General features: G+C 41.2%; 1 protein-coding gene across 3 annotated transcripts in view; it reads left to right on the top strand.

Moving 5' to 3' along the window:
• UNC13C (unc-13 homolog C) overlaps positions 1–13,814 on the top strand; it is a 793,844-nt gene that overhangs the window by 635,223 nt on the left and 144,807 nt on the right. For all 3 annotated transcript variants that reach the window (XM_040413932.1, XM_040413931.1, XM_040413930.1), the window contains one exon: positions 12,231–12,319. In XM_040413932.1, coding sequence (XP_040269866.1) covers positions 12,231–12,319 — 89 coding nt within the window. The remainder of the gene's footprint in view (positions 1–12,230; positions 12,320–13,814) is intronic.

Genomic DNA, 13,814 nt, shown 5'->3' with positions numbered 1-13,814 from the left:
AAAATCGGTATATGTCACCCACCGAACTAACAGATGGATTAACTATATTATTTTCCCTGTCACATATGCAGTGCAGGTGTACCTCACACCAAAAATGGGTATATGTCACCCACCGAACTAACAGATGGATTAACTATATTAATTTCCCTGTCACGGATGCAGTGCAGTTGTGCCTCATACCAAAAATGGGTATCTGTCACCCACTGATCTAACAGTTTGGGTTCAGGTCCAGGTACCCAAACTCGCAAAGTTCGGTATGGATCCGAACTTTGCAGTTCGGGTTCGCTCAACACTAATGCTGAAGGCTAAGGTTTCTGGTTGGCTGAGGGACATTTATTTATCAGTGACTGGTTGACTATGTAGTTTTGACTTGTTGGGCATGGTCACTAGGACAGGTGTCCTGATGCAGTTTTATCCAAAACCAGGAGTGAATTTAAAGAAGAGAAGTCATATCTGTCCTTTATACTTTCTCTCTCTTTATGATCCACTCCTTTTGGCTTCCAAAACTGCATCAGTAAACCTGACCATATGGATGTACTCTGAAAGTCAAAACTAAATAGTAGTAGAAGCAATGGGTGTACCCTTATCAGTAACAGTAACATAGGGGTTTGTGTTATGGTTTCATGCATGGTATATAGGTACAAGATATATATTGGAGTAAATCCATAGCAGTGTAAATTGACTTGCTGTGTGGATTTTAGGCTACTTTCACACTAGCATTTTTGCAGGATCTGGCAGGGTTCAGCACAAACACTTTCTTTACTGATAAATACAACCATCTGCATCCGTTATGAACGGATCCGGTTGTATTATCTTTAATATACCCAAGACGGATCCATCATGAACTCCACTGAAAGTCAATGGGGGATGGATCCGTTTTCTATTGTGTCAGATAGTGTCAGAGAAAACTGATCCATCCCCATTGACTTACATTGTGGGTCATGACCCGTCTTGCCACGGATCCCATGACGGAAAGAAAACCACAGCTTGCTGTGGTTTGCTCTCCGGTATAGGAACGCAACCAAACAGAACGGAATGCATTTTGGAGCATTCCGTTCTGTTCAGTTACATTGAGTCCCCATTGACAATGAATGGGAACAAAACGCAATCGTTTTTTCAGGTAATGAGACCCTATGACAGATCTCAATACCAAAAAATAGAAACACTAGTGTGAAGGTAGCCTTAACCTACTCCCGTCCGCCCATAGGATATAAACGTCCTATGGGTGGATCTCTATTTCTGAACGCACGTTTTAAAACGTCCGTTCAGAAATTGCAGCTGCACGCTAATCGTGCAGCTGCTGATTGGGTTGCCCGCTGTCAGTGACAGCAGGGCAACCCTTAGAGAAGGCAGGGACAGTTCCCAAGTGTCCCTGCCTTCTGGATCGCTGCATACACAGCGCTCGCCAAGCGCTGTGTATGCAGAGCAGGAAGCGCTATGCGCTTCCTGTTCCGGCCCGGCGGTCATGTGACCGGAGAGTGCAGGGGCTGTGTGAGGTCTTTCAGAGACCTCGATCAGCCCTGCTCTGAGGCTGTACAGCGCAGAATTCTGCTGTACAGCCTCTCTGGGGGGTGCATTTCTTCTGTAACTGGGGCTACTATGTCAGCCCCAGTTACAGGAGAAATCAACAGTGAAAAAAAAAAGAAAAAGTGAAGTAAATGTCCCCCAGAGGTCTTGTATGACCTTATGGGGGACAAAAAGTGTAAAGAAAAATAAAAAAAAATAAAGGGTTGAAAAAATAAAATAAAAAAAAGTTTCACATGTAAAAAAAGTCCCCAAGTAAGGAATAAATATTTTTTTTTTAAAATAGAAAAAATAAAATAAAATAGACATATTTGGTATTGCCGCGTCTGTAAAAACCAGATCTATAAAAATATCACATGACCTAACCCCTCGGGTGAACACCGTAAAAAAAACAAAAAACTGTCAAAACAAGCAATTTTTGTTACCTTACATCACAAAAGGTGCAACACCAAGTGATCAAAAATGCGTATGTCCCACAAAATGGTACCAATAAAACCGTCACCTCATCCCGCAAAAAATGAGCCCCTACATAAGAAAATCTCTCAAAAAATAAAAAAACTATAGCTCTTAGAACATGGAGACACTAAAACATCATTTTTTTGGTTTCAAAAATGCTATTGTGTTAAAGTGAAACAAATAAAAAAAAGTATACATATTAGGTATTGCCGCGTCCGTAAAAAACAGTTCTATAAAAATATTACATGAGCTAACCCCTCAGATGAACACCGTAAAAAAAAAAAAATGTGTCAAAACAAGCAATTTTTGTCACCTTGCATCACAAAAGGTGCAACACCAAGTGATCAAAAATGCGTATGTCCCACAAAATGGTACCAATAAAACCGTCACCTCATCCCGCAAAAAATGAGCCCCTACATAAAAAAATCTCTCAAAAAATAAAAAAACTATAGCTCTCAGAACATGGACACATTAAAACATCATTTTTTTGTTTCAAAAATGCTATTATTGTGTAAAACTTTAATAAATGAGAAAAAGTATACATATTAGGTATCGCCACGTCCGTAACAATCTGCTCTATAAAAATGTCACTTGATTGAACCTCTCAGGTGAACGCTGTAAAAATAAATAAATAGAAACTGTGCTAAAACAACCAATTTTTTGGTCACCTTGCCCCATAAAGTGTTATAATGAATGATCAAAAAATCATATGTACCCAAAAATAGTACTAATAAAACTGGCACCTTATCCCCTAGTTTCCAAAATGGGGTCACTTCTTGGGAGTTTCTACTGTAAGGGTACATCAGGGGGCTTATGGGACATGGCATCTAAAAACCGTGGAGTTCCTTTTCTTCTGCGCCCTGCCGTGTGCCCATACAGCAGTTTATGACCACATGTGGGGTGTTTCTGTAAACTGCAGAATCTGGGTAATAAATATTGAGTTTTGTTTGGCTGTTAACCCTTGATGTGTTAAAGAAAAAATTGGATTAAAATGGAAAATCTGCCAAAAAAGTGAAATTTAAAAATTTGATCTCCATTTTCCTTTAATTCTTGTGGAACGCCTAAAGGGTTAACAAAGTTTGTAAAATCGGTTTTGAATACCTTGAGGGGTGTAGTTTCTACAATGGGGTCATTTATGGGGGTATCCACTATGTAGGCCCCACAAAGTGACTTCAGACCTGAACTGGTCCTTAAAAAGTAGGTTTTGGCAATTTTCTTAAAAATTTGAAGAATTGCTTCTAAACTTCTAAGCCTTCTAACGTCCTAAAAAAATAAAATGACATTTCCAAAATGATGCCAACATAAAGTAGACATATGGGGAATGTTAAGTAATAAATATTTTATGAGGTATCACTTACTGTTTTAAAAGCAGAGAAATTGAAATTTAGAAAATTGCAAATTTTTCAAATTTTTGGGTAAATTTGGGATTTTTTCATAAATAAAGGTGAAATATTTTGACTCAAATTTATGATTATCATGAAGTACAATGTGTCACGAGAAAACAATCTCTGAATGACTTGGATAAATAAAGGCGTTCCAAAGTTATTACCACATAAAGTGAGATATTTCAGTTTTGCTAAATTAGGCCTGGTCAGGAAGGGGTCAAATTGCCCAGATGGCAAGTGGTTAAGGGGGTTGTTCACTTTTTTTTTCTTTTGATGACGTATCCTCCTGAGGATAGGTCATCATTAGAAATAAAGCAGACAACCCCTTTAAATCTGCAGAGGGTCAGTTTATGCAGAGGGTGAGATCAAGGGCAAATTTGCAGCAAAAGCATCAACAAATCTGCTTGTTGCCATACCACTATAAGTAGCAATAATATCCGAGAATATCCTGTCTTATATTTTATTAAGTAAACTTTTATTGAATGCATTACACCACTCACAGAGCTGACCCAGTTTTTTGTCATAATTCTGTAACCTAAAGTGCCACTATCATTTTTAACCACATTTTAGAAATGCCTATTTTTGTCCGCAAAATGGACTAGAATAGGACATGATCTATAATTTTGAATGCACCCTAACTATGAACTCCCCAGATGATGTCAGACTATGAATAATTAGAATTACCTCTTATTATAATGTATTTTTGTATAAGTGAAGCAGAACCACATCGACAAATCAGGTTAAAGGCAAGGTGCTTCTCGAACGAAAAGAAAACATTGTGACAAGAGTTCCAAATTGAGGACAAGTGATGTCAACAATTATTGTATGTGTTATAGCAATATTTCCTATTTGTTTGCTGCCCTCCAATTCAATTCATTCCAATCTCATTTCCTACATACAAGTAAGAAAGATAATGTAAGGTGAGAAGAGCATTGAAGCAGCTTAGCTGCTTCAATGATTTTGAAGACATCTCTAAAAATAAGTGGAGTGGCAGCATCGTGACACTCCAATACCTCACTTCTAATAATGTTTGCACATTATGGAAGTCATTACAATGACATTATAACATTTTTCTTTTCTTGTATAGTGTAGCTGTATGTAAGAAAGTATTCATTTTATTTCAATAACTGCTTAATTTTGTAATAATTCTGGCTACATTTTTGTAACCATGATGAAGATATACTGTATCCTTTTTGTAGTCCACAAACTTCAGACCCACAAAATACAGATACTGACCGCGTGCATGCCACATTTATCTACTGGAACTGGCTACAAGAATAGGACATGTTCAGAGATGCAGACAGCACACGGATAACATCCGTGTGCTGTTCGCTTATTTTGTCAGACGGGGATCCATAGAAATGAATGAGTCTACATGCAATCTGGTAAAAATGCGGATTGGATGTGGACCAAAACTATGGTTGTGTGCATGAGTCCTAAGGCTACATGCACACAAAAAAAAAATCACAGAAAAAGATACAAAACATCCTGTGCGATATGATAGTAAATATGCGGATGTGCATGGCTACATTTAAAAAATCATGGAAAATTACGCACTGAAACAATAGATGCAAAAATAATATATGGACTAAGCCCTCAATCTAATAATAAAATCTGAGACTCTCAGCCAATATATTTTGATCAAAACACATCTGTGCCCACCTACCCACGCCATGTTGGTCGGTCTCAGTCAGGCAGGTCCTAATCTAAACCTACCTATGCCATATGGGCATCTTTAGTCAGGAGAGCAGACCCTGCACATATGGTGTGCTGCTCCTAGGTACCTCTGTGTGCATTAAGCAACCAATGAGAGGAGGAGCACACACAGCTATATGTACCACCTAATCAAGGTCGCAAGTTAGATAGGTGGGGCAAAAGTGCACACTTAGGCTACATGCACACAACCATATCTGTTTCTTGGTCTGCAAATCATGGATCCACAAATTATGGATAGAGTCTTAAGTGCAGTTATGCATCTCATTCTCGGAGATTGAAAAAGCCTCCCTTAAAGATTTCTTTGGGTTAAGCTTTCCTGTTCTCTTCCTGATTCAGTCTAATCCTTTGCTCTTCCCACCATATGTGGCACTGTAATATGTCTAAATGTATAAGCCCATTTGATTAAAGGGGTTCTTCGGCCCTGTAACTAAAAAGCCTAGTGTCACGGTGGGGAGTGGCGGAAACCCCCCACCGTACAATGTCAAGTATAAATAGGAAGCAGCTAGGCCAAGACATTGGAATCAGGGAGCAGGTCACCGTAGGAGCGGACCTGGATGGTAGAACGGCTCATACCAGGATACTTATGGCCCTGAGTCACCCTGATAATCCCTCACATAGGAACAGGGGAGAGATGACCTGTTCTTCCCAGACATGGATAAACAAGAGTCTCAAATGGCCTAGCAGCATGGAAAGGAAAAGACCATATGCAGAAACAGAGTCGGCAGGTAAGAACACCAGAAACACACATACCTGCCACAGCGACCACGACTGGAACCCGTGCATAAGTACAGGTGCCCACTCACTAAATAGGACACCATACAAACAACACCACACACAGGTATCCAGCACTCCTGATACTCCAGACTTATGGTTCCTTCCTGGGAAACCAACCCCCTTCCGGAGAGATAACACATACAGGGAAACGTCTTGCACACATGTAGGGACAAACACCAACAACATCCCAGACATTTAACAACAAACAAGACGTACAAAAAACCCTGAACATAAACCCACACCAAACAAACAACAAGTGAGGTTGGGTACATAGAGGATACAAGGGAGACAAAGGAATGACATCGCAGATGACATTGATGTCCTACAAGGTGGCCCTCAAGGACTGGGCAGATAGAACACCCTGGACTGGAGCAGAACTCCAGCACCGACTCCAGCCAGGAAGCCACAGGAGATTAAAGCCATGTGACCACACCCAGTCAGGAGTTAACCCTTACAGTTAACCCTTACAGGAGTTAACCCTTACAGTAACAGACAGAGGGAGGTTACAACTTAAAGGGGAAGTGCACACACCAGCCAACACACAACACGTAACCACAGGCAACAGCATGCGTGGCAACCATGTCACGACGCGCACAGAAAAAGCCGAGACACTGCCACGACATGCCATACCAGCAACATGTTGCCAACGGCAACTGCAAGCATGCCAAAAGTGTCACGGCGCACACCAAAGGCCATGACACCTAGCCTCTCGGCTGCCTGATGCAAAAAATAAAAATTTAATTCTCAACCTATACTTGGTCCCAAAATTCCTACCAATAATAGTAACTCTCTGGCAGACTGTACTTGTAGTGTGTGCCAGTACAAAAATGCCAGCTTATAATGTGCACCAGTACAAAAAATACCCTCTCTTATTGCCCCCAGTAGAGACAATGTCCCCATTATGCCCCCCATAATGTGTGCTAGTACAAAAATATGCCCTCTTATGTGTGCTAGTACAAAATGTCCTTGTTTAATACTGCCGGTATAAACAATACCCCACAGTGCTCCCCATAATGGCCTAATAGCGTGGTGCCAAATAAAAATAATAAACTCAAATACTTACCTCCATGGGGCTGTCAGCGTTTTGGTACGGGACTCTTGCGACCTATGTCCTGAGCTCAGGTGTCACGATGATGATGATGTAATTGTGCCACCCGGCCTCTGATAGCTAGAGGCACTAAGGGAATGGCGGGACAGGGAGACATCTAATGGAAGCTGTCATTTCCCATAGCCCTGTCACTGCCCGAACTTGTCTCCGGGTCGCACCGCCTAAGGCAATCGCCTAATTGTCTGTGAGCCCCTGCTTTCAGTTATAATGTGTATGAGAAGACACTTTGAGCATTACTTACCCTTTCCTTTGCTCCACAGATTACGCGATCCTGACTAAGATCACACGACTGGCTGCAGGCTCATCCATTGACATTGCAACCACATGTGCTCCTTTTTCTTCCTGTTTAGCTACATCTATGTTATACAGCTGAACAGGAAGACTGAGGTCACAATGTCAGCGGAAGGTGGTCAAGTGACCTTGACCAGGATCACAGAATCAGCATGGAGAGGAAAGGATTAGTATTGCTCAAAGTGTCTTCTCTCCACAGCTTATCTGAAAGAGTCTTTTTAGGTACAGACCCCGAGAACGCCTTTAAGCTGAGGTAATGTATAGATTTTGAACTCCGATATCAGTATTGGACTGGTGCTTCTGAGATGGCCTATTACACTAGCATGTTGTTAGGAACAGAAAATGTGGTTCTTCTATTTTACTAAACTTTAGAGAATGAACCAGATCTAGTTATGTGCATTATCTTATCTAAAGAAAATGGTGCGAGATTACTCCAGCAGAACTGTTAATGTAGCTTTACTATATAATCACCCAAATTTACATTGGTGTTAAGTGGTGAATATTTCCTTTCTACATAATTGCTAGCCCTTAGCTGAAAACACATCATTTCAATAAGTAGGCTTTGTTTCCTCTGTTATGCATCAGATACTGTAGATTTTTAACAAAAGCCCCATTTTTTTCTCCCGATATACTCTATGGCTTTTCTTGTAATGATTTTTACCCTTCAGTTAAACGTATTAATGCATTCAGATCCTCGTGGTTGCTGGTCAGTGAGGGCGATGTTTGTTTCAAGCGCAAAGTACAGAATAATCCAATTTTGGTCATTTTAGCTTTTGGAGGTATACACTGTAATGTGAAAGCGGAAACATAATAACGACACGCAAAGCTGTTTAACAACGTAATTACACTGAAGACTTTACCAGCAGCATAAAAGACATTTATAACAAAGGCATTTTGTGGCTCAGTAAAAAGTTCCCATTCTAGCGCAACATTAAAGAAAGAACATAAAGTATACTGTATGTATTTCATCTGTGGGGATTCTGAATTCTCATTATGTCTCATTATAGAGAAAGACAATACTCGTAGACTTGGTAAAATACCTACCCACGTGTGTCACGTAAACAATAAAGCACAAAAAGATAATGCAAATCATGATGATAATGATAGGGGATACCTGTTATGGTACAGTAAGTCATCTTACTCTATGTAGACCTGCCTTATAAACAAGGCTACTCTTCATTGCTTCTACCAAATGAATACTGAAACATGGGTCAGCAGACACAGATCAACATTTCTGTTCTAAAACCACAAGAGGTCTCAACTGGCAGTTTTTCAAGGGATAAACTGAGGTTTATATGGCATATGGGGCTGGAGTTGTAATGTACCATGAATAGCGGTAACCATCTAAAAGTCTATGAATACTACGGTAGCCTGACAGTGGTTTTAATGATCAGATAGTACCCAAGGGGATTGATGAATCTCCTGTAGTCTAATTTCAATGTCATTAGCCTTTAACATGGTTTGCTTATACTTCCTGTTGCATATAGAACACTAGCCTATTCTGTAATGCTGTACGGACAGTCTCCATTTACATTGGTCTTTATACAATCTATTTTCTTTAGAAGGGTCCCACACAAACTTATCACAAAGTCAGGTGCGGAAATTCCCTGGTGGGCCAATGCCAAGGAGGCCTCCTGGGCCCTCCTCACGAACGGCTAGTGGAAGTTTTGGGGGATGTATTTTGTGCTGCTGGTAGTATTTTGTGATGGACTGTGGTATTTGGCTCTCTTGGGCTGGTATAATGTGCCACAATATGGTATTGCTGGCCCTGCCTTCCATCAATTTGGACCCAACTACAAAATGGGGAAACTTTCAGTATTTTTTCCAGGGCCACTTTAAGTTCCCAGTCCGCCCCTGCACAAGGTGTACTACTACTAGGACACATCCGTCAGTGATCTGTGGGGACTACCTTTTTTATATTTCTCTGTAATGGCATAGCCACTGAAGGGAAAATGAGATGAATGGGCGTCCATGTGAGGGTTTGTTCATCAGGTTTAAAGGGTATCTGTCACCACGATTCTTGAATATTATCTGCAGTAATACCTGAGTAATAATGCAGATAAGAAGTTCAGACCACCATTTTTTACTTTCCTACAGCCCCACATTACCCCACTATCAGCATTCAAAGCTGCTGCGCAGTGCCTACATAATGGAGAGGAGATTTGTACCTATGAAGGCTGACCTGTTTCATGTGCACTTTTAACATGTGTAAATGAGCCTCTAGGAGCAACGGGGGCATTGCCATTACTCTTAGAGGCTCTGCTCCCTCTGTAACTGCTGTGCCCTCTCCACTTTGATAAGGCCAGGCGTAATGATGTTTTTTTTACTTCCAGGACCTGTCAATCAAAGTGGAGAGGGTGCGCAGTTGCAGAAAGAACAGAGCTTCTAGGTGTAATTGCAACTACCCTGTTGCTCCTAGAGGCTCATTTGCATATATTAAAACATAGTTTTACTCCGCAGTGAGGGCACATATGAACATGGGGCCAACACAGATGCCTTCAGCTGCCAAGCACGTATGTGACAGGTCAGCAGGTTTCATAGATGCAAATCTGCTGACAGATGCCCTTTAAGTCAATGGCAAGTAACATGGGATAACAGTGCACTGTGGGTCTATAACTAGATTTCCCTGTTCCATCGTCATGATAAAATTGTGCTATTTACTTACAGTTTCAGCAAAAGAAAATAAAAATGGCCAATTGCCAAAATGATGGCTTTCTATCTATTCCTTCTAGGGAAATAACAAATCATGTTAGGAAGTCATGTATGAATTAGCATACTCTGTTTCCTAGCCATATTTATAAGGGGGGACTTTTATCAAGTGCACAGTATTTTCGGTCATTTTTAAGTCTGTCTTTGGTTTCTTACGCTGCTCCAATTTTATGATATGGTGCACAAGTTTCATTATTTTGGGGCACAAGTTAAAGGGAACCTGTCATCAACTTTATGCTGACCTCACTGAGGGCAGTGTAAAATAGTGACAGAAATGCTGATGTCAGCGGTGTGTCACTGATGAGCTAAAACTAAGTGCTTGCTGAGAACCAGCATCATTATCATTGCAGCCCAGGCCTTGAAAAGAGTCACATCTACCTGAGAAGAGTCCTGGTTATTCCTAATCTCCTGCACTCACCCATCTGCTGATGATTGGCAGTTCTCTCCTAGAGAGAAAGGGAGACAACTAGGTAGAAGACTGTCAGTCATCAGCAGGTGGGCAGGAATTCATGAATAACCAGGACTCTTCTCAGGTGGCCGGGACTCTTTTCCAGGCCCAGTCTGCAATGATTGTGATGTTGGTTCTCGGCAACCACTTACTTTTAACTTATAAATGACAGACCGCTGAAATCAACTCACCTGTCTCTACTTTATACTGCCGTTAGTATGGGCAGCATGAAGGTGATGACAGGTTCCCTTTAAGTGATTGTACGTCAGAGGGTTACTGGATGTACATGCAACTGGCTAAGACATTTTGTGTCAGGATAGGTTATCAATATCAGATCTGCGCTCCATCTCCTCATACAGCTGATCAGTGGGGGTGTCGAACCCCCACCCATTTGATATTAATGACCTATCCTGAGAATAGGCCATCATTAGTAAAAGCCTGGACAATCCCTTTAAGGCTACCTGCACATAGAAATTTACATCAACCACTCACAAAAAAAAATGCACATAAATCTGCACTATTTATCACAGTTTTGGTGTGGATTTTGGTGCGGTTTTACTATTTATATTAACAACCCCATTGAAGTCTATGGGAAAATCACTCTACTAAGGTGCAGAACTACATACATAAGTGACATACTGTGGATTTCAAAATCTACACGTTAGGTCAATTTCTGCTAAGAAGAGAAAAGCAAAGTGTTTAGAGACTTGTCAGATCTCATTTAGGCCTCTTTCACACTACCGTATGGCTATTTCAGTGTTTTGCGGTCCGTTTTTCAAGGATCCGTTGTTCCATTTTTTTTTGTTTCCGTTGTGTTTCCGTTTCCGTTCCGTTGTTCTGTTCCGTTTTTCCGTATGGCATATACAGTATACAGTAATTACATAGAAAAAATTGGGCTGGACATAACATTTTCAATAGATGGTTCCGCAAAAACGGAACGGATACGGAAGACATACGGATGCATTTCCGTATGTGTTCCGTTTTTTTTTGCGGACCCATTCACTTTAATGGAGCCACGGAATGTGATTTGTGGGCAATAATAGGACATGTTCTATCTTTCAACGGAACGGAAAAACGGAAATACGGAAACAGAATGCATACGGAGTACATTCAGTTTTTTTTGCGGAACCATTGAAATTAATGGTTCCGTATACGAACCGTATACGAAACGCAAAAAAACGGCACGCAAAACGGAAAAAAAAAACGGTAGTGTGAAAGAGGCCTTACTTTGCTGTTACTGCTGTGTTTGTTCCACATTATAATCTGTGAGGAAAAATGACACTAAATCTGCATCATGTGTAGGTAGCCTAAAAGTGATCTATTTTTTGAAACAGACCAACTTCTCACTCGACATGGGAAACCTAAAGTTGCAAAAGTGGCGTAAAAACCTTCATGAATGTTCCCCAATGTCTTTATACTGTGCCATTTTCCAAAGTATAGGTTTCATCTCCGTAAGTCCAGTAAAATAATTTACAATGACACCCTTACAAGGCTTAGGGGCTCTATGGTGACAATATTCCCAGCTAGAATATATATGGCCCAAAGTAAATCAGAAACATCCAGTATACCAGCGCACAGACTGACTACCTTCTTACTGTGTCTAGTCAACATATCTTCATACTTGATGACATTCACACCAATCCCTGGATAAACGTGAAGTTCTCAAGTTAAATATCACGCAGGTGACAGATGCCATAAAGAAGTCTTCCGAAGCAAAAAAATAAATAAAAGCTTCTTGAAAATGGCAAATTTAGAAAGCGGTAGGCAGTATTTGAGTCCTGATTAAATTGTTGTGCTAAACCCGTACTTCTCTCTGCAGCTGGATCCGGATGCCAGTACGATGCTTAAAGAACTCCAGCTGAAGCTTAGTGCTGTGTTGGATGAGCTTAGCTGCATATTCGGAGCAAGGTAAGTCTAATCATTGCAGGGCTCACACTATTCAGGTTGTATGTAGGTTACTCTACATTACTCTGCTCCATTGTTTTTACTTATAGATATAGAAAAATGATTCCATTTACATCTTGATTTTAGCGGTATTGTCTTGATGCCATTAGTTGGCATTCGTTAGCCTCTGGTTTTCTTAGCGTTTGGCAGACAGAATAGTCCAGCCTGCTGCACAGTTCTGCCTGGCTTAAAAACAAAAAGAAACATGCCATAAAGCCAATGGTATCCATTCTATTATGCTGTGCCTTTTTAGTCGGTTAAAAATTAGGCGAGACAAAATTAGAAAAATTAGACAAGATAGAATACACAGAAGAATTAGGCCCCCTGCACACGAACGTGTGCACCCCGTTGCCGTATTGCGGACCGCATTTGCGGATCCGCAATACACGGGTGCCGTTCCGTGGGGCATTCCGCATCACGGATGCGGACCCATTAACTTGAATGGGTCCGCAAATCCGGAGATGCGGAACGGAAGCACGGAATGGAACCCTACGGAAGCACTACGGAGTGCTTCCGTGGGGTTTTGTCTCGTACTTCCGTTCCGCAAAAAGATTGAACATGTCCTATCTTTTTGCGGAACGGCCGGATCGCGGACCCATTCAAGTGAATGGGTCCGCGATCCGCTGTGGCTGCCCTACGGACTGTGTTCGTGCATTGCGGCCCGCATTTTGCAGGCAGCAGCAGGACCACGGGTGCACACGTTCGTGTGCAGGGGGCCTTAAAGGGGTTGTGCAGTGTCCTGATATTGATGACCTATACTAGCGATAGGTCATAAATATCTGAATGTTGGGTGTTCGACTCCCGGCACCCCAATCGGCTATTTGAAGGGGGCCTCTGCAATACTAATGCCCTATTGGTTTATCAAATTTTTTAAAATAGTGCATGCATAATTCCAGTATTCAGATACACCCAGATATGCCCTCTAGATCTTTAAAATGAATAGTAATTCTCTGTTTGGTCCTAAGATACAAAACTGAATTGATTTAATGCTTGCTTACAATTGGTGTTGAGCGAATCAACGTTAACAAATTGAAATTCGATCCGTCACCGTGTTCGCTGACATGATATCACAGCATCTTCACATTGGGTGGGCGCTGTGATGAATCGAATTCCACTTTTAACACTAATTGTAAGCATTAAATCAGTTTGGAGCAAACAAAGAATTTGCAGGTTTTCTTCAATCAAGATAGCCTTGATGGCCTCTCCTCGATCAAATGGAGGAGGTATGTATTTTTTGTTTTAACCCCTGATTAACCCCCTGATAGGCTGAATGTGATTCTCAGACGCTGTGATCGAGGGGAGGGGGGGGGGGGGGGGTTGGCGAGATCGCAGTTCCCCAACATTGCGCCGGCTCCAGACAATGGAATGCGATTCGTTACTAAGTAATTCGTAATTAATCAAATTTCTTGTCGAAGTTCGGCGAAGCAGCCAAATCGAATTTTTGAAAACTTCGCTCATC

This window comes from Bufo bufo, chromosome 1, assembly GCF_905171765.1.
Source record: "Bufo bufo chromosome 1, aBufBuf1.1, whole genome shotgun sequence".
NCBI classification, from domain to species: Eukaryota; Metazoa; Chordata; class Amphibia; order Anura; family Bufonidae; genus Bufo; species Bufo bufo.
Note: the sequence above shows the minus strand (reverse complement) of the source record. Positions and strands in the feature narration are given on the sequence as shown.